This window comes from Vitis riparia, chromosome 18 (assembly GCF_004353265.1).
Source record: "Vitis riparia cultivar Riparia Gloire de Montpellier isolate 1030 chromosome 18, EGFV_Vit.rip_1.0, whole genome shotgun sequence".
Lineage (NCBI taxonomy): Eukaryota > Viridiplantae > Streptophyta > Magnoliopsida > Vitales > Vitaceae > Vitis > Vitis riparia.
In genome coordinates this window covers 14,630,345-14,652,562 of record NC_048448.1, presented here as the reverse complement: position 1 = coordinate 14,652,562, position 22,218 = coordinate 14,630,345, and the positions used below count along the sequence as shown (strand labels likewise).

The window sequence follows — 22,218 nt, the reverse complement described above, 5'->3', positions numbered from 1 at the left end:
ACTATTTAGTATTTATGAAAGGAGAATATTTGAGCAGGGAGGCCATCAGTTAATAAATGGACCTATCAGTAATAATAACAGAAATATGTTACAATTTTTATAAATACTAGTAGAAATTAAAAGAGTTCATAAAAAATAGCATGGCTATTGAATCAATTTAACCCATCAACTTACTTGAATATAGGCATGCTGCCTATATGTGATGGCTTCAAGCTGATTAGCAACAGTCCAATGAGTCTGAATCAACCCATCTTTTCGTAATAATTTATCTACAGCACGGTCCTTAGAAGTCCAAACTCTGAACCTAACGTGAATATGAAACCCATAGTAACAACTCGCAGCCATCCATGACCGTATGAGATATAGAAATGCCCAATCCAGCTGACACCAAGTAGTATCCCTTTGTTTTTTAAGGTCAATACTCCCCAAGAGGCGGTATCAGGACCGATCTACTATAAGAATAGTAGACATAAAATATAAGATGCTCAGATTATATGGGTCTGGCTGGCAGACATTGTGTGTGTGTAATATATATATTTCTAGTAGTAGCATGTAGTTGTAATAGGAAATGTAGCGATCTGTAGTTGACTAATGGAGATGTATAGGCACGTCAATTCCACCACCAAATACTGAAGAAAAATCAGATGCAGTTAGGATCACCATTCTGTGAAGATTAATGAGGTGGGACAGCTTGTAAAATGTCAACATCTGCTTCGACACCAAAGACATTGTTGTCATTTGGGAATCGGAATTCGGAATTCGTCGCTATCGACGTTACATTCCAATGAATGTATCATCATAACCTTAATGGCAAAGGTCACATTTTCACTGGTTTCACATAGGCTTTAACAGAAAATATAGAGTTTCATGCAAAGGATTCGAACACACCCAGTAAGTTTAGGGTTCTGATTTTTTCTTGGTTGCATGTCAGAGGAGGAGGAGGATTTTAATAGTACCTGTTCACTACAATGGATTGGTGATGCTCAACAAAACCTTGGTCAGCCATTCTAATGGCTGTGGAAACTTGTCCTACGAAGTAAACTATATCATGTAAAGCCCAAAACTATTCTGTGTTTTAACTCGAGCCATCCTCCATCAACAGCTCTGATTGCATGTGGTTTGGAATTCCCAGACTGTTTCCAATTATTATCCATTAGTCTTCTATTCACTACCAAATAAATGATGCAACCTTCACATCTCTCTACCTCTTCCTCAGCGCTACAGAAAGAATAGGACAAAAAAAAAAACAATTATTTAAGCCATATAAAATCTCTTAATGAAAATCAGCATCAACTGCAAAAGGATTATAGTAAAAAATATAAACTACTGCAGCTTTCAACAAAAAAATCCTGATCATCTGGAAATTCAAAGCCCAAATCTCAGCAAATTCCATGCAAAACCGGATTCCTCTTCCACAATAGCTTACAACACGAAACCTAATGTATCTTCTGTCTGAAAAACAAATCGATGTTTTCTTTTGTTTCTCTTTAACTTTTAATCCCTTTTTTAAACAAATATATATATACATATATAAAAGGGAGGGAAATAGAAGACTTCCAACAAGACATCCAATTAAAAAGAATAAAAATCGATCTGATTCCGATCTCATCAATCATCCATTCATATCAATAAAGAAGACTTGCACTTCCCTAGGTGAAACCTGCCTACAAAGCGTTTAGAATAAGAGAGGTTTGAACAAAATTCATTGAGAGAAAGGATTCAAAGGATATAGTTGAAGAATTTAAAAAAAAATAATTCCTTCAAAAAAAAAATGTTGGAGTTTCATAGGGTTGGGATCTCATTAAAATAAATGCTAAGTTCTCTATCTTCCTTCTCTGCAACGTTGTACGTGTTCTTCTCTCATTTATTCTCTTCTCCTATCTAGTCCATCAATCATGGTCAACTTTTTTTTTATTTTTTTCTTTTATTTGATAGTTTTTTAATAGTAGAATCTTCTTGATTTTTATAACAAAATTATTGGCACTTATGGTTGGACATATAAGAACTTCTCAAAATAGAAAATTAATCTCTAAATATTGTATGAACTGACCAAAGAAATTAAAGCAAAGCCATCATAGAAGATATAGTGAGTGGGCAGGATTGAACAATCTAGATTGCACAATACAGCTATGTTTATAATTTGCCAAAGAACAATCTATGAAAAAATATATAAAAGTACATACAAGTACATGAGACTTCATTCTGCTTGGGCGCCCTCTCTTGAAGCTGGTTTTGCGCTTCCCACGGGATCCAGAGCCAGACCTTGGATCTGGGTACTGAGAAAACTGCAATCTCATTTGGGCAGAATCACAATCATGTTCGTTGATCCTATAACCTGTGGAATTGAACAATTAATTCAGGACATTGCTAGGCACCAGTAGCATAAGAAAATGAATCAACCTAACACCATTTAAATCTACATCTTGGTAGGTTCCCCTTAAGAGATACCCTAATCCGTTTTTTCCTCATCAGTAAGCATTGAACCCCCTGCCCTTCCAGATTTTCTACCCCTTACAGGTGAGGTAGAACAGCTTCCTAGGAGTATCATGATTAACATTGGTTATTATAATCACAACTCCCTTTGAATAGCATTCTTTATCAGACAACACAAGCAAATATGAGAATTGTTTCTCTGGCCCAAATAATAGTTCTCATCTACATCTTTAATAGGCAGCAAAAGCTTAAAAATGATTACATAAATACAAGGCCAAATAACATCAAGAATAATAAAGAACATTCCTATAAAGCAGAGAATGCATAATAACAATCGTGATCACCATACATCTTCATATATACATATACATACATATATATATATATATATATATTGCCCTACCATCTTCGTATACACACACAGTACACTACAATGACAGAGATTTCCCTTCCAGTGGCAGAAACTGTCGGAAAATTTATTCATCAAGGATGAATTGGGAAAATGATCACCTTGCAAAGCACTCAATGCAGTTGCAGCACAGGCTGGGCTTGTAAAATCCACGAAACAAAGGACAAGAGGATCTCTACCACGCTGCAAAGCAGTATGAAGAAGAGAATCGCAGTGATGTAACGAAAACTGACTAGCCAAGTGGGCCTAGGAAAGTGGAATGTTTATTACAAGTAACTTACATGCTTGGATTCTTTGCTCACGAGTCTTACTTCTTTATACCCCACAAATGGGCGAAAAATATCTAGGATTGGGTAAAGGAATGTCAACAAATAGCAGCAGGAGGGTTTAGATTGAAAGAATGGGATGAAAAAAACATGAATCACAATAATTCCTTGGCAATGTTACAACATCTTGAAGGATACGAGCTACTTCCCTCCTTGTGCTGTCAGGAGGAAGCCCCTCAACATAAAGAGTGCTGGATGCATCAGGAGGTAGAGGAACCGTTTCCCGGCTTGGTCTGATAATTGCATCCAGCTGATGACCAAAACGCCTGCCTCGACCACTTGGTGGTAGATCAGAATCCAGGGCCTCCAAATGATCCATAACAGCAGGACCAGAAATTGAAAGACCAGATATTGCTTCACCAGTTGCTGTTCCTAACCCAACCCCACGAAAATCACTAGCTGCTCCAGAAGTAAAAGAAGGAATCTGCTTCAAAAGCAATAGGATGAATGCTTTAGCACACCAATAGGTAGATTAGTTACATGTCTGATTAAAATGAACATAGGCTCAGGTTTAAGAGCACAAACATCCTGGAAATATTGACCATATGCCAATCCAACAGTCTTTGAGTCCTTTACAGATCGGGGGCCACCAAAATCATCACCTTGAACTAAATAATTATGGACCTCATTGCCTGAAGGCAATCCAGAATATGGGAGATCTGCAAATGTTGAAAATAAAGGAGTAAATTTTGTACTTATGTTTCATTTTATTTAGCATGGTGATGCAGTCATCCAAGCAGGAATAGCTGAAAGGAATTCCAAAAGTCTTCAACAGTGAGAAGGATTCAGTTTCACTTCTTATAATATGTCTTGCACTAGACGCGTATATGAAGCAAACTCAATACTTCAAATTTTTTATTGATATTGTCTAACACAGTTGAGCAAGGAAAGGCATTTAGAATAGGGAGTGTGATTGAACATGGTGTAAAACACAGTTGGGATACCTCTATTCCCATTTAAATAAAGAGAACAGCATAGGACTAGTGAAAGAGATACCAAACCTAGGCTACAGTAATAAACACAGCAGTTATAAATGTAATATCTTAAAATGACAGGTCAAATTTTTGATAGCTAGAAAAGAAACCAAGTTACAAACTTTAAAAAATACAAGCAGTATGGCTTAAAACCCTTTTTTTATATATAGGAAAGAAATTAACATATTAAAAGGCATGAAAAAAAGGCACACAAAGTACACAAGGCACATACAAGTGCACTACAAGGCAAAGAACAAGAAGAGAGAATAAAATCAACCATAGACATGGATCCATCCTTTAAACCCCCTTTGACCCACTCCAAAAAATTACACATAAAAGATGATTTGAACTCTAGATCCAATAACTCAGCATTATCAAAAACCCTCCTATTTCTCACTTCTCAAATAGTCCAAGACAAACACAAGGAGCAACTTTACAAGCTTTCTTCCTCTTCTTCCCAGCGAAATGTCCATGCCAGCTTAGTAATGTTGTTTTAACTAATGAATGTAGCATATATGCAATTCCAAACAAGGAGAAGACCAAACTACCATAAAATTCTTCCCTTAGTACAATGAAGGAGTTTGTGCTCACCAGATTCCTCCTCACCTTTACATATAAAATTGTTGAATTATTAGGAGTTTGTTGCTATGTTTTTCTGTTATTTGTTTCCAATACATCCAAACTGATTACTAATCAGGTTGAGCTATCTAGGTATACTGATAGTTAGGTCCTAGAGTTGTGCTTGTTAGTTTAGGTCCTAAAGTTGTGCCTGTTAATTCCAGGATTCTTGGTATTTAATTACATGGTTAAGCTGTAGATTTAGCCTATTTATTTATTTATCAGTAATTTTCTAGTTGAAAAAAAAACTAACCAAAAACTATTTTTCCTCCTATTCTACATTCATGGTATCAGAGCATAGGTTGTTTTTTGGGAAATCGTGATGGCGAGAACAGCCATGACTGGGCAAAGGACTACAACATCCACAAGTGTTGCTAGTACAGGTACACCTCCAGTTTCTATTGTAACCCTTAATGAAGTTGAAAATCCATCTCTTCAATTGATCGTTCACAAACCGAATGGTAAAAATTACCTAGAATGGGCGCAGTCAATCAAGCTTATGATCGATGGCAAGGGAAAGCTATGTCACTGTTAGGCCACCTGTGCACTTCACCTACACTAGGCGTAAGAATAATTCTGGAATTGCAAGCAGTAGCTGACGTGGAAGGAATGATTGCAAATTCTGTTAGAAAGGAGGTGTTGGGTATTTGGTTGAGATTTTCTGTTAGGACCAGAGGGGTGAAGGGAATAAAAGGTGAGGTGGGATTTGGGGGGAGGGGATGGAAAGAATGATATAGAATTGGGCTTGCCCATTTGGGAGAGAACTAAGCCTCTCGAAAGCTTGGATATTTCATTTCAGACATTAATAGAGAAATACCAGTTATTCCTCTACTTTTTCTCTGCGTTTTCTGGTTAATTTCTTGCCTTGTGTGTATCAGTCACCTGATAGGCAAGACAACAAAACTAGCAGACAATGATCCAACATTGAAGACTTGGAGGTCTGAGAACTCGTTAATGATTGCATGGCTTGTCAATTCCATGGAGCCAGCAATTGGTATGACATATCTGGTTCTCCCTATTACAAAAGAAGTCTGGGAAGCCGTTCAAGAGACATATTCAGACCTGGAAAACTCATTCCAGATTTTCAAACTAAAAACAAAGTTGTGCCATTCAAAACAAGAAAATCAAGAGGTAACAGAGTATTATAATGAGATGAAAGCACTATAGCAGGAGTTTGACCTATGCTATAATGAAGTATGGGACTGCACAAAGGATAGTGTAAGGTATATAAAAAGAATGGAGAATTACAAAGTGTATGTGTCCTTAGCAAGACTAAACAAAGACCTAGATGAGGTTAGAGGTAGAATTCTTGGCAAAAAACCACTACCATCTCTTAGTGATGTGTTTTCTAAATTAAGGAGAGAAGAGGGTTAAAGAAAGATGATAATGGGAGAAAATAGTCAGCTTACAATTGAAGTTCCTGCCCTAGTAACAAGAAACAATCAATCTGCTCAACCTGGACAACCACAGCAAAATTGAAGAAGTGACAAGATCTAGTGTGATCACTGCCATAAGCCTCAACACACTAGAGAAACATGCTGGGAGTTACATGGAAAACACAAAACTGAAAACCGAGATCATTCAGTCAAACAAACCATGATCCAAAGGCGTTTCAAGTAGCTGAGGAGTGTAGTGGCTTGGGAGGAGCCGCAGCGATGTCTTCTTTCAGTAAGGAATAGATTAACTATATAAACTTTATCAACCCACAAATTCTCAAATAATGTGTCTTCCTCTTGTTCTTTGGCCCAAAAAGGCAACTACTGTTAAGTTGTTACATTTAATGTACTTGCTACTTCTAGTTGTCCATGGATCATAGATTCAGACGCAATTGATCATATGATCGGGTGTTTTAAATCATTTTCCTCCTATAGTCCATATGTAGGAAATCAAAAAATCAAGACAGCTTATGGTTCTCTTTCAACAATTGTTGGGAAAGGATCAATAGCTACTTCAAAATCTCTTGTCCTTCATGTTCCAAATATTTCTTGTAATCTCACTCATGACTTAAAATGTAGTTCTTCTTTACTCACTGTGAATTTTAGGAAATGGACTTGGGCAGGACGATTAGCAATGCTAAAGAAAGTGATGGACTCTACTACTTTGAAGATGGAAGTAACTTGTGTGGACAAACTCATAAGACTCAAATAACTAGTCTTAAATCATTTTTTGAATCTAGTAGCAATGAAATAATGTTATGGCATTTTAGGTTAGGCCACCCTAACTTTCAATATTTGAAGTATTTGTTTCCAAATTTATTCAAAAATAAAAATTCCTCTTGTTTTCATTGTGATATTTGTCAAATTCCAAAACATTATCGTGCATCATTCCTTATGCAACCTTACAAGTCTTCTAAACCCTTTACTCTTGTTCATAGTGATGTTTGGGTCAATATAAAGTTCCAACAATTTCTAGAAAAAAAAAAAATGGTTCTTAATGCTAATTGATAATTATACACGTGTTTGTTGGGTTTATTTGCTCAAAGAAAATTCAGATGTTGAACAAATTTTTAAAAAGTTTTACACTATGGTAGAAACTTAGTTTCAAGAAAAAATACAGGCGTTTAGAAGTTGACAATGGAAAGGAGTATTTCAACAAAATATTGGGCACATATTTCTTGGAAAATGAGATTATACATCAAAGCTCTTGTTTTGATACTTCACAGCAAAATAGAGTGGTGGAAAAGAAAAATAAACATATTTTAGAAGTAGCTAGATTTTTAATGTTTACAATTAAAATACCTAAATACTTGTGGGGAGAAGCTATTCTTATTGCCACTTATTTGATCAACAAAATGCCCTCAAGAACTTTGAATTTTAATACACCAATAAAATGTTTAAAGAGGGTTTTCCAATGTCATGTCTAATTTCTGCTTTACCTCTTAAAATTTTCAATTGTGTTGCTTTTGTACATGTGCATAATCATCATTGTAGTAAGTTAGACCCACAAGCATTGAAATGTGTTTTTGTTGGATATTCTCCAACACAAAAAGGGTACCATTGTTTTAATCCAAAAATAAAAAAAGTATTGTTACTATGGAAGTCACATTTTTCTAAGCTCAATTTTTTTAATACTCCTCTTCATTGGGAGAATGGTTATGAAGGCTCATTACTTGAATTGGAGGGGAATGACATGGTTTCTAATAAAAAATCAGAATTTTAAACTTCTGGCATGGTTTCTGATAAAAAAATCAAAATTGTTAAATTCTGATTTTTTTAGTGAATCCAAATGTTTTAATGGACTTGGATGCTTTACATTTAGAAGTAAGACAGCCTATTTCAATGCCCATAAGTGGAGTTCATACTAGAACAGAAAATGATCCAGGAACTAGGAAAAAAGGTGGATGTGAAATTGTCTACTCAAGGAAAAATCTAACTCAAGGGAAAGATGCTATTACAACTTTACAAGGCTAAGAGTCCAATCTGAGACCAGATCCGAATGCTATAGAAACTTCAAGTCCAGGTACTTCTCTTGATTTGCGTCACTTCTAAACCAAAAACTGATTTCTCTATCAATATTCCCATTGCTCAAAGAAAAGCTACTAGAACATGCACTAAGCATCCAATTTCCAATCATGTGTCCTATAAAAATCAGTCACCTTATTGTATATTTTTAGGTTCATATTTTAGAGCTTCCTGTATATTTTTAGGTTTTATCTCACAACTATCTAGTATGGATGAACCTAAAAATATACAGGAAGCTCTAAATGTTCCTGAATCGAGAGAGGTTGTCTTCAAGGAGATGAAGGCTCTTAAGAAAAATGGCACATGGGAAAAAGTAAACTTGCTTGAAGGAAAGACACCGGTGGGGTATAAATGGGTCCTTGGAATGTTATAAAGCTAGGTTGGTCGCGAAAGGTTTTACACAAACTTATGGGATTGATTGATTATCAGGAGACCTTTGCTCCAATTGCAAAGCTAAATACAGCGTTGGTTGTAAACTTAGATGGCCCCTACATTAGTTAAATGTCAAGAATGTATTCCTTAATGATGAATTAGAAGAAGAGGTCTTTATGGATGCTCCACTAGGATTTGAGGACAGCTTTGGAACCAAAGTGAGCAAATTAAAGAAGTCACTATATGGCCTAAAGCAATCTCCTAGGGCACGGTTCAAAAGATTTACAAGGTCTGTTAAGAATCAAAGCCACAGTCACTAGCAAACTGATCATACCTTGTTCATAAAGCATTTTGGAGATAGTAAGACAGCTATTTTGATCATCTATGTGGATGACATCATTCTTACTGGAACTAATGACATTGAGATAGCTAGATTAAAGAGGAGCCTTGCAGCAGAGTTTGAAATTAAAGATTTGGGGTCTTTACGGTATTTCTTGGGAATGGAATTTGCTAGATCTAAAAAACGGGATCTTTATTTCACAAAGAAAGTGTTTTAGATCCACTTGAAGAAACAGGAATGAGCAGGTGCAAGCCAAGTGATACTCCAATTGGAGCAAAATCACAAACTTGGAGAACAAACCGAGGGAGTGTTTGTTGAAGTAGGAAGGTATCAACAACTAGTAGGGAAGCTAATTTATCTTTTCCACACAAGACCTGACGTCGGATTTGCAGTTAGTGTTGTGAGCCAATTTATGCATTCATCATATTAGAACACTTAGAAGTTGTGTACCAAATTCTAAGATACCTGAAAAGTACACCAGGAAGAGGACTTTTGTTCAAAAAAGGTAACCAAAGAAATGTGGAGGTTTTCACAGATGTGATCGGGCTGGTTCAGTTACAGATAGAAGATCCACATTGGGTTATTGTACTTCCCTTTTGGGGAATCTTATTACATGTAGGAGCAAGAAACAAAGCGTTATAGCTCATAGTAGTGTAGAGGCCGAGTTTAGGGCTATGGCTAGTGGAGTAAGTGAGATTTTATGGCTGAAGAGAATTTTTGATAAACCAAAGTTGAGTTGAGAACCTCCTATGAAGCTCTTTTGTGATAACAAGACTGCAATCAGCATTATAAACAATCATGTTCAACATGATTGTATGAAGTATGTTGAAATTGATAGGCATTTTATCAAAGAAAAACTTGGAAGTAAAGTTATTTGCATGTCGTTCATCACCACAAAACAACAGATAGCTGATGTCTTAACCTAGAGTCTATCCAGGCCTAGGTTTGAAACTCTTGTTAGCAAGTTAGGCATGGTGAATATCTATGCTCCAACTTGAGGGGGAGTGTTGAATTATTAAGAGTTTGTTGCTATGTTTTTCTGTTATTTGTTTCCAATAAATCCAAACTGATTACTAATCAAGTTAAGATATCTAGGTATTCTGCTAATTAGATCCTTGTGCTTGTTAGTTCCTAGTTTCTTGGTAGTCAGTTACATGGTAAAGCTGCAAACTTAGCCTATTTATTTATTTATCTGTAATTTTTCAATTTAAAAAAAAAAACCTAATCATAAACTATTTTTCCTTCTATTCTGTGTTCAAAAACATCTATTCACCAAAATCCATCCTCCATTCTTTAAATTATCCGTAATTCAAACTCGTTCCCAAGAAAAAAAGCTTAGTTTTGTTGGAACCCATGAATTCTAGATAACATCCACCAAAAAATATTTTGGTCTCCCATGATCCAAACCAAATAATAGGACTTGAATGAAAAGTTGCCTCTCTTCAAGGCTATCCACATTGCCCCATCTTTAGCATCCCTTCTTATTGATTTTCCTCGCAATCTTAGAAAGAAAATTGCAACACCATCCAACTCCCGCTCGTGTAAATGTTTTGAGAAACACAAAGTCCAATGCCAACCTTTGTTAGCCTACTCTCAAGCATCAACTACTCAAGCATCCTATAAGGTAATTATAGCATACAACTACGGGAAAAGAGACCCTCAAAGAAGTTACCCCACATCATGTGTCCTTCCAAAACTTTACCCTCCTTCCATTGCCCACAACATAACGAAATCTTAGTTTGGAACACTCCTCACCCTATCCTTGTTGCCTTCCACAGCCCTACACCATACCCCTTCCTCACCTCCATAGAGTAACATCCTCCTTCTTTCACAAACTTCCCTATAATAACTTGCTTCCAAAAAGACTTCTAACACAAACCTCTAACAACACTTGCTTAGGAGAGCCTTGTTCAAAACAAAGCGATCACAAGTGTCCACCTCTCCTTTCTTCTTTGACATATTGACTTTTGACCAATTCACGACATGAGGCTTTTTATCAAGAGTTCCTCCTCCCCATAGAAATCCCTTTGAATCTTTTCCAAACACAAAAACATTTGGAAGGAGGGTTTACCAAATGCAAATTTAAGGCTTTAAAAGAAATTTTAATGGTTAGACCATGCTTTAGATGTATAACAAGAAACCGAGTTACGGTTTTAGGACATTTTTTTTTTATGATTACAACTTAATAAGTACGAAAATTAGGGTTCAAACATTTGCAACCAAGGTCTATCAAACATGGATTTGAGGTTATAAATGCATTTTGAATGATTTCAAGTTAACTCAAAGGTAATAAGTGGGGTAAAAAACTTAATCAAGAGGTTTGGACACCATGTACAAATATTCAATTGACAATCAACTTCAACTAGTCAAAACCATAGTTCTGATAGGCATAAGGCATTCTTGAGGTGCAAAGATCCCTCGGGGCCTAGGCACAAGTTGCAACCTAAGGTGTGCACATGAGCAAAGTGACGCATTAGCTGCATAACAACCAAGGGCATATGTGCAATTTTAAAATATTGTTTAAACTTGTGTGTGTGTGTGTGTGTGTGTGTGTGTGTGTGTCACCAAATATGATCCAAAATCCAATCCAAGTAACAAAAAAATCAAGATTTCAAACATTTAAAAGAAGCATCCAACAAAAAGTAATGCAACAATGCAAAATTTCAATAGAGTAAAAAATTTAAGAATAGAAGCATAAGAAAACAAAAAACAAAAACCAAAATGGATGTTCAAGAGGGTTTAGGTGCTAATAAACTAACTAACAAATTGGAGAAGAATATAACACTATTTAGCATTGACATCTGTCAACACAATGTCACAAGCATAAACATATTTGCCTTCAATATTTCCCAAAAAAGAGAGCAAAACAACATTGTTTTGTCCTCACCAATTCAGTTCAAAAAAAGGGAGCCAAAACGATGTTGTTTTGCAGTAAGTTTGAAGGGAAAAAAAGAAAAAAGAAAATAGACAAAGGGTGCCTCTTCAACAAAGGTCGCACCTTGGCAGGCACTGCACCTTAGCTAGGGAGTCATTGCACCTTGGGCCTTTGCATGCCTAAGAGCCTTTAACAAATATGATTGAAACAATAGTTGGATTGATGATACAAAAGTAGTCCTTCAACAATTATGGTAAAAAGTTCCAAAAGAGTGCTGATAGGCATAAAATAGTAATGTTTTAAATACCGAACCAAACCATCCAATTCAACCGGTAGGAATGTCAACTGGCGGCCTCTCCAATCCGGTTAACTGGATTGAACTGCTCCTTCATTGGACCGGTGTTAAACCATCCAAAACAACAGTACGGCCATTGAACCGGACTAACCATCCAGTTTCCCTTGAACCAGTCAAGGTTAATTTGACCAAAATCATAATGGACCCCCCTCATTTCTGGCCCAATGTGCCTTCCAGCAAGAGCCAACTGAATGTCTGTCCAGCTCCAGCCCAACAATATGTTTGTAACTTCAACGATAAACAAGGTATTTGTACAGGAAATATAGTTTGTAGACTTCCGATGTGGGAATGCTTATAATATTATAAGGAAAAGAAACTTCTCTGCATGTTGGGGGCTTGAACCATGGATCTTGGATAAAAAAAACACAGTGATTGTACCACTGGTTTATGCAACGAACTTATTAAATGTTTCAATAAAATAAAATATATAAATTATTGATGTTTTTTTTCAAATTTGTATCATTTAGGGCTATTTAACAAATATAAATATTTACATTCACAATTATTTTTACAATGATAAGTATGAAAATAATATAATAATTTTTAAAAGTTTAAATAATAAAATAGATAAGAGATAAAATTAAATATTAAAGTTTTCTTTTCATCTTAAATATGTTTTTATAGTTAAAAATTATACATATTTTATTTAATAAAATTTATTATATTAGTACATTTATATTTATCATTACCATTTAATTTAACGTATCAAATATAAAAAGGAAATATTATTAAAAAATTTAATTATATATATTTTAAAATTTTAAAATTTATTTTTAATTTTAATAATATATAAATTATATATTTATTTCGTCACAGATTAGACCGCGGGTAACCGCTGGTTAGATAGTGGTTTAACTGCTAGTCTGATCATTGAATCCTAAACCGATAACTTTTCTAGTTTAATAACCGATCCAGTTTTGATAACATTGTAAAATAGAAAGTTCAAGTGCAATTTTAGTTGGTTTGAGTTCTATGATAAATGAGAGAGAGAATGGAATACTCATAAAGGGATTGAATTCAATTCTTCTAGTGGATTGTCAATTGTCAATCTTCATCTAGTTAAAATAATAATACCAATCAAAAATTTGAGATTTTAAACTTGATTGTTTGGTGTAATAATGCCAACCATAATTAAAGCGATTTTTGTTCTAATATATTAATTATTCATTATGCCAAACTTTATAGCGTACTAAATTGTTGACTCCTCTCAGAAACCAAATATAGCTTCAACTAAATAAATAAATGGAAAAACTAAACAATCAAGCCATCTGGACATTTAGTGCTTCATCCAGACTCTATATTTTTTAATATACTCTCCTATACCAAACTGTTTATTTCCCGAATGCATTCCAATAATATCAGGGACATGTCATAGAAATTTGGAATGAAAATTCAATAAAATCTACATTACTCAACTGTTTATTTCTTATCCGTTCCAATAATATCAGGGACATGTCATAGAAATTTGGAATGAAAATTCAATAAAATCTACATTACTCAACTGTTTATTTCTTATCTGTTCCAATAATATCAAAGACCCCAATATAAAAATGAGGGAAAAAGCAACCATTCTGGAGTCTGGATATGCCCACATGAAAAAAATAAAAATAAAATAAAAATCTATTTCCTGAGGGGAACTCAAACTTTGGAGCTCTCACTCCCAAGCAGAAGCACCTGCCAGTTGAGCTGTCTGGGGGAGCGCTATTCTATAGATTCTTTCGTGAATTAATCTCTTTTAGTGCTTCATACTGACAATAGATGTAAATTAAATACACTCTCCTATACCGAAACTGTTTATTTCCTGAATGCATTCCTATTAAATCAGGGAAGTCATACAAAATTGAAATGTAAATTCAATAAACTTTCCTATATTAACCAACTGTTTATTACCTTTATATTTTCCAATAGTATCAGGGATCTAATAGAAAAATGAGAAAAACAGCACCCACACTGGACATGTCCACCCAAAAAAAAAAAAAAAAAAATCTATTTTCTGTGGGAACTCGAACCTTGGGCCTGCTCTTTCCAAGCAGGGGCACCTGCCAATAGAGCTGTCCTGGGAAGTGCTATTTTATAGCTTTTGTGAGTCAATCTCTTTTAGTGAGAAATTTAACTAGATAATTGCCCCACAAAAGTAATGATGACTGATATCATGCATCAAAAGAGAGGCAAAATAATGTGCATCTTTGGCTTTTAGTAGAAAAGAATTGAAAAAAAAAAAAAAAAGAAAAGAAAACCAAGCCCAAAGCAAGACGCTCTTTGAAAAGAAAACTTAATGAAAACTAATAAAGGGCACATAATACATTAAGAAGAGTTGTCTGCACATGCGACAGACACCAAAAGGAAAAAATAATGAAAATAGCCACATTTTGAATTCATAAAAGTTTTTTACTGCTAATGAAACCACAGAGAATCAATTTACTACCAAAAAGTCAATGGACTCCTCTCAAACACAGTAAATCTAAATGAGATATTCAATTTTCATAGGACAACCATCTCCAAGATAAATTGAAAACAATGTTGAGACAGGCAGGCAGGAGTCGTATTTCAAACGCATTGTTTTAAAAGGTGCAAGGTGCGCCTAAGGCACAAAAGTCTCCTATAGCTTCGGCATAGGGTGCAGCACAAGACGTGCACTTGAGTGAAGTGAAATGCAACATAGGATGCATATCAATTTTATAAAATATGATTCAAAATCTAATGCAATCAATAAAAAATTTAAGATTCGAAACATTTAAAAGAAACATTCAATAAAAAAAGTAATGAAATTATATAAATTTCAATATACAATTAAAATTTTCAAAGATAAAAGTGTTTAAAAAGGAAGAATAAAAGTCGATAAGGCACGCATCTTCAATAAGGTGCATGTCTTGGCTAGGAAGCACTATAACTAGGGAGTGGTTGCGCCTTGAGCCTAGGCGCAGCTCAAGGCGCACTTAAAGCACACCTTTTAAAACTATGTTCAAACGCAAACCAATGTGGCAATATGATCCAAAATAGCCATATCTTAGTATGAAACCAAGGTTTAGTTAATCTCGGTTTTGATGATAACAAAACAAGGTTTAAAACTAATGATTATATTTCAAGTGTGATTAGGCAAGACAATTTCCAAAGTGGCAATCACAAAGACAAATCAAGCTAAAGAAAAATCATGAAGAAGAAGAAGACCTCAAAGATAAGTATTTTTCAAGACCCAAGCTACATAAAATCTCTTTGTAAGGTTGTTGATGTACTAAGTTCTTCATGCATTACATTCTTTACTTATGCACCAAAATCATCCAAGAGTTTTATCATTTTTAAATCCTTTAAAATTGGATGATTTCATATTTTTAACTAAAACCTTACATCAAATGTTTTCCAAACTTGTTTAAGAGGTTTTAAATTAAAAAAATTGGTTGTTGAGCCAAAAACGACTCAACCGGTTGAACCGGATGAGGAACCGGTTGACCCCCACCTCAATTGGTTGAGGTCCAGTCAAGGGGCGGTCGAAGTCCAACGGTCACATGCCAAACATTAAATGCTAACGGCTAGTCAACTGGTCGATCCCCAACTCAACCAGTTGAACCCCTAATGGCTAGTTTGACATTTTTCCTCTATAAAAAAGCTTCAATTTTATTATTTCATGAGCTTAATCTTTCTAAACCTTTCTTGAATATATTTGAACCTTGGGAAAGTGTTTTTGAATGCACCATTGTTCTAAAAGTTGCATATCATTAGTGCACCATTCAATCCTAATTTTCTTGTATCGTTTGAGCCTAAAGTTTTGTACTAGGATTTTGTTAAATTATTTGTATATCTTTGAAAGGAAGAATCTAAGTGTGAGGTATCACTTAGGGATTCTCAAGTGTGGGGTATCACTTGAGAGGTTGTTTAAGAGTGGGGTATCTCTTAAGGATTGTAAAGGGTGCTTGGAGCCAAAAGCCCAAAAGGATAAATTGAAACCATGATCCAATTGTATTACTTGAAGGCTTGGTTTGGAAGCCTTAAATTAGTGGAACCTCAAGCTCAGGATTGAAGCTAGAGGAGAGTGGATGTAGGCCGGGTTGTGCCAAACCACTATAAAAATCTTGTGTTTATTTTCTCTCTTCCCTACACTTTTACTTTATATGCAATTGTTTTTATATTGTTTTATTATATATTTTCATATAATTGTCTCTTGCATTCATACTTTTAAATTTGAAAAAAGACAATCACCCTATTCACCCCCCCCCCCTCCTCTCTTTAGGGTGATTACCTTAGATTGGATTAGCCTAATTTTTCTAACACTTGGTTTATAAAGACTCTTGAAGATTTCCAACAAACTTGATTCATTTTTTCCCTAATCCATATAAAAATGAAATTATTTCATAAAACAGAAATTTCTAGGATGCAAATGAAACATTAGATCATTATATTTACCAAATCAAGTAATACATTATTGGCATATCTATACTTATATGGATAGTAGCTGAGCTGAACTTTGTAGTCATAGGCTCACAATCATTGCCATCTTTCCTATCTTAAATTACAAAAGGCACCAAATTTCAAGTTCAGAGATGTGTACATAAATCCATGATTTTGAACCTCAATAAAGCTGATTCCTTCTTATTCCACAAAAATTCAAAAACACTTTATATAATCAGATAATTAAGTGTCCATTTAGATATACTTCCTATTTGCTATAGGTAAAAATAGAAAATGGTAGCAAGTTCTATATAAACTACGAAAACTCTTAACAGTTTATATTAAAAAAAGGTAACGGCTTTTAAAAATTGTTTAAAAAATTTGAAGTATTAACAAATTTTTACTACATCAAATTTTAAAATTTTTTAAAGTAATTGTTAAGGACATAAGGTAAACGGTAAACCTATACTTTTTGTATAAGAGTTTCTACATTTTATATATAAGTTATTACTACTTTCTATTTTTAAAAACAAAAACAAGAAGTGTATCTAAATGGACACTAAATTATTTGATGATTTAAATATATATATATATATATATATATATATATATATATATCATGATCAATTACTTCATGACCAGATAATTGATCAATAACCCTTTTGGTATATATATATCATGATCAATTACTTCATGACCAGATAATTGATCAATAACCCTTTTGGTATATATATATCATGATCAATTATTTCATGACCAAATAATTGATCAATAACCCTTTTGGTGTTTGCAATAAAATCAATGATTCAAAAAGATTGAATAACCAACAATTCTAGCTCACTATGGTCAGACTTGAAATGTTGCAGCAGTGTGCAACTACAACCAACAACCAACCTAAGCAAAAATAAAATATATGGTCTGTGTTAATGTGACTAATAAGAAAGGCAACAATAACATGAGTTATGGTAAGATCAGTATGGGCTTACATTTTAACAGATTATCTGTACCTATATATATATATATTGAAAAGGAAAACATTGGTCATCTTTCCAACCAATAATTTTGAAAATCTGTATGCTGGTTGAGTTAGGTTGAGGTCACATACATACATTGCCCAAGACCAATTCAACAAATAAGATAAAATTTTAAAATTTTCTAAAGCTGACATGTGAACAGAACAATTTTTGTCCAACCAAACACATCGAGTTCAATAAGTCCAACACATAGACTCAAAACCAAACATAGGAACTCTACACCCATCATAAATATCAATTCCCGCCATTACAGGCTAGCGGTTGAACTTGGAGGGCCCAATTCCAACTCCACTGTTTGATTGCTCTACACACCAACATACTAAGAGCTAAATCCAAAGACTCAAAATCCACAACGACAATTCAAAAACAACAGTAACATTTTCAAATTCCCCATAATTGAAACCGCATCAAGTCCAACATTCAATTGAAAATCCCAATACAACACAGTAGATTCAAAATCACAAACAGAGTGCAATGTAATAAACACAAAAACAAATCAAAACAAACAAACCTAAATCAATTGCATGAAGTTCATAATTCCAATCAAATATCATCTAGGTTCAAGTGATACAAATTAAACTGAAAAAAAAAAAAATGAGGAGAGGGGAAACCATAGTCTGATCGAGGCCGCTTGGGCACGCCAAAGTATTGCCTACTCCAGAACCTATCCGCCATCCCAGGTCTTCTGTAAGACCAATCAAAATCAATCAATAAATATAAAAAGAGAATAACAGGGATGAAGGTGTTGAGTTGACGGAGATGGTTGAGATTTGTAATGAAAAGGGAAAAAAGAAAACCCGAAAGAAGAATGTACCTGCGATGGTGGAATTGGGATTTTGCTGAAACCCTAGCTGTCCTCTCCTCTGCGCTTGCTTAGATTTTCAAATTTATGGCACACAAAAATGAAGGGAAAAATATTAATACTGGGTTTTTTTCAATTAAAAAAAATTGACGTGAAAATATTAATATTACGAAAATGAAAATGAATAATATTTGTTGCTTTTATTACTAAAATAACGCATATATAATTACAGCCCAAAAAATATACACGAATTGTACATTTAAAAATATTCAATTTAAAATATACAACAAATTTAAAAAAAAAAAAAAAAAATCTTTTTTTTCTAAATTTTTCCAATGTGATTTTAAAGAAAAAGTGATGTGGGTGAAAATCGGAAGGTCTGAAAATTTTCGTCACAAATTTTGAAGACATTGAAGTGGTTTAATTGATAAGGTGAGGTTTTGGCCATTTATATACCACATTAGTGTAAGACATTGTGGAACAGATGAAATAATTGAAAAATAAGCTCAACTTATACATCTGAGACGTTGAGATTGGTACATCTAGGTTTTTACATTTTAGCTATGAGCCTCTCTAGACATGGAACTAGCAAAGGAAGCTCTAGGAGGAGCTGGTATGTCTACTGTCCCTTCCATCATAAGCACCACCTTCTTCATCAGAGGGCGAACCGATGGCTCGTCCTGAATGCACCAAAGCCCCACCTTCACCATCCGTTGAAGTTTCATCCCATCCACCTCTTCATCGCGCACCAGCTTGTCCAGCTCTCTTGCCTCGAAGCAGTCGTAGACATAGTCTACAAGTACTACTTCATTCTCCGAAAGATTCAATTCTAAGCTCCTTCGACAGCAAATGATTTCCATCAACATGATCCCGAAGCTGTAGACATCTGCTTTTACCGTTATAGGCAAGTTCCTGTGCCATTCTGGTGCAATATAGCCCCTTGTTCCTCTTATTCCTGTGTAGGTCCTGGTCTGGTTGTGCATCAGCAGCTTTGCCAACCCAAAATCTGCAATTTTTGCGCACCCTTTCTCGTCCATTAGAATGTTTTCGGGTTTTATGTCGCAGTGGATGATCTGGGTTTCACACTCCTCGTGCAGATAGAGGATGCCTCTGGCTACACTCAGGGCTATTTCAATTCTTTCCTCCCATATTGGCTTTCTTTCGGACTTGAAGAGGAAATCTGCAAGTGATCCATTTGTCATGTATTCGTAGACAAGAAGCCTATTACTTCCGTCATGGCAGTAGCCCAGCAGTCGAACTAGATTCTTGTGATGGGTTCTCCCAATTGATTTCATCTCATTTTGGAATTCCCATTCGCCTTCTGCCATCATCTTCTCGAGTCTCTTGATGGCGACTGTCTTGCCATTTGATATGGCCCCTTTGAAGACTGTTCCAAAAGCTCCTTTCCCCACTTCATCCCTGAACCCATTTGTTGCTTTTTCAAGCTCATGGTACTTGAATGGTCGTAGGGCGACATCTTCCGCCCATCTATCATTTCCCTGATTCGAGACCCTTTTGTATGCGTACCTGTAAATAACAACACCGGAGATTGCTAGGAAAAATGAAATGCTTGTGCTTAGGATGACAATTATTCGCAGCTCCTTCCTGCTTTCTTTGCCTACCGAACTAAAATTACCTACTTTGAATAAGGTTGTGACTCCGCCTTCTTGACTCCCAAATCTTAATGGAAGCGTTTGTTTTCTGCACTGCTGGTTTTTGTACAGTGCGGCTTCGCAGTTACCGTCACTCAAGCAGTTCTCTATGCAAGCCTGTCTCGCCATGGAGAGAACAGAATAGGGGTCGTCTTCCCATGTAATATCTTCCAATGCAATGATATTATACTCTATATCTCCATTCTTGCTCATGCTGACATTCCTCTCGCAATCGGAGTTATTCTGACCCGGCTTCGTGAGATAGAAACCAGGAAGACATACACATTGAGGGTTCTGATTTGTAAGAAGACAGTACCCATTCAGACCACACAAGCCTCTTGGGACACACTTATTTGTGGTTGGTGACCACTCCACTGTCCAATCACCATTCTGATCCGAACTGCTAGAATACAACCGCAATATACCATCTGCATCTATGGTCAAACGGTAGATACCTGTAGAGAAAGGACTCCCTTCATACAGATTCATGATATTAAAGCCAGTTCCATTCCGCAGGTAGAGTTTGCCATTGACATCAAGATTTAGACTCACAGTCGCTCCAGCAGTGAATGTGGAAGTATTCCAGTATGCTGTTTCTGGTTTTGCAACATCTATCGGGTATTGAACCAAGTTCCCATCGCTCTGCATAATGAGTTGAAATTTTCCAGCCGAGTGATTAGTCTCAGAAACGCTTGAGACCAGCTTTTGCCCCGCCAAAAGAGGCTGCCCTGGTAAAATGGTGTCTGTTGGAGTATCAAAACTCTGCCATATGACACTGGAGCTTGAATTTTTTAGGACAAAATTGCCATCATCGAGCATGGAAGCTGAGGAAGCAGGCGGAAGATCTCTGTCAACAATGGCTATGCTTTCCCCTTGATTCTGTTGCAAGATGAGCTTGCCGTCACTTGTGAAAATCAGTTGAACATCTCGGGAGAGTGGTGCAGCATCCCGATTTGCAGTCCATATGACTGTTCTTCGTGAAATTCTGTTAAACCAGATGCCAACAGCGTAGCCATTGCCTTTTTGGTAGAATCCAAAGGCAAACTGACCAGAATGTGAAGACCAATTCGAGGGGCCAGTGGGAGAGAGAGAAGAGCCCAGGGTAATGCTTGAATTCCCTAGTTGTCCTGTTGTTGTAGAGAATTCAGAGATGAAGAGAAGAAACAGAATAATCACAACCATGTTCAGATAGTTGTGCTTCCTATGCCTTTGTTCCCCTGATCATTTAAAGATAGAACAATAATCTCAGAATTCAGAAGCCTCAATTCATGAAGGAAAATTCTTGCATTTCCAGAATTGGAGTCTTCATGTCTTCCAGACTCAAAGGTCATGGAGTTAATGGAAATTGACATACTTTCTGGGAAGCATAGCACTTTGTCCACGTCAATGACTGAAGGCTGATCACACTGTCCAACAAATGGAAAAGAAGAGTTTAGAACTAGTTTTATTCAGATCCTTTGGCCGTATTTGTGGAACAATCAGATAATATTGTTATGAAGACTGACTCAATGGCAAGGAAAACACCAAGATGTACATATCTTCCTCGTTATTTCCCTATTCAATGCATTGAAAAGATGAGCCTTTTGATTAGCTTGACTTTGATTTGCCGTGTATGTCTAATATAAACGACCCAAACCAGTCAACACGCCAAAATTGTTTACTTTAGGTTTCAAGGGGCCATTTGAACACTCCTTTGAAATGCAGTTAGTGCCAATCCTTAGTAGACATTTCGTTTTATTTGGACTTTTCGTCTTGGTTTGGAGTAAAGTTAATAACATCTCAATTTCATATGAAGATAGATGAGCATCAAGCAACATTTTTTTGTGTATCTAAAACAAACAAAGGATAAGACTGCAAACGCCTCAATGACAAGGGGTTTTCATTCATTAAGCATATAGGAGTCATGCATTGACTGCTATTTAATTGGTTTTTCGGCCCTAGAACCACGTTTGGTTTCCTCACCCACCACCAGCAAGATGTTGCAGCACTATTTAGATGACCTCAAATCTTCGTATACATCTACTCCTCTCATCATACATATTGAATTTGGGCATCAAAAAATGTTGTGAATCCTCCTCTCTCAAAATCTGAGAAGTATATTGTATTGGAAAAAGGTTCACGAAACCAAGGAGCTGTATTAGTGAGAGAATGAGAGTTAGAGCTAATACTCATTACGAAGAGAGA

At 35.6% G+C, this 22,218-nt stretch overlaps 2 protein-coding genes across 3 annotated transcripts; both read right to left on the bottom strand.

Annotated features, from left to right (window-relative positions):
- Positions 1-630: 630 nt before the first annotated feature.
- On the bottom strand, positions 631-18,500 carry LOC117907280 (RNA-binding protein 2-like). 2 transcript variants are annotated; one of them, XM_034820773.1, is made up of 8 exons: positions 18,395-18,500; positions 18,192-18,265; positions 3,694-3,827; positions 3,307-3,592; positions 3,124-3,185; positions 2,944-3,025; positions 2,184-2,335; positions 631-1,218 (listed from the first exon to the last, which is right to left on the bottom strand). In XM_034820773.1, exons 2-8 carry the CDS (start codon positions 18,253-18,255, stop codon positions 1,213-1,215), a joined length of 786 nt encoding a protein of 261 aa, XP_034676664.1. In that variant the 5' UTR covers positions 18,256-18,265; positions 18,395-18,500; the 3' UTR covers positions 631-1,212. The 2 variants fall into 2 exon arrangements, with proteins under 2 accessions (XP_034676664.1, XP_034676665.1); XM_034820774.1 differs by having other exon boundaries at positions 18,192-18,262; positions 18,395-18,493.
- Positions 18,408-21,485, bottom strand: LOC117907278 (G-type lectin S-receptor-like serine/threonine-protein kinase LECRK1). Its single transcript, XM_034820772.1, has 2 exons — positions 18,937-21,485; positions 18,408-18,452 (listed from the first exon to the last, which is right to left on the bottom strand). Exon 1 carries the CDS (start codon positions 21,214-21,216, stop codon positions 18,940-18,942), a length of 2,277 nt encoding a protein of 758 aa, XP_034676663.1. The 5' UTR covers positions 21,217-21,485; the 3' UTR covers positions 18,408-18,452; positions 18,937-18,939.
- Positions 21,486-22,218: the final 733 nt, after the last annotated feature.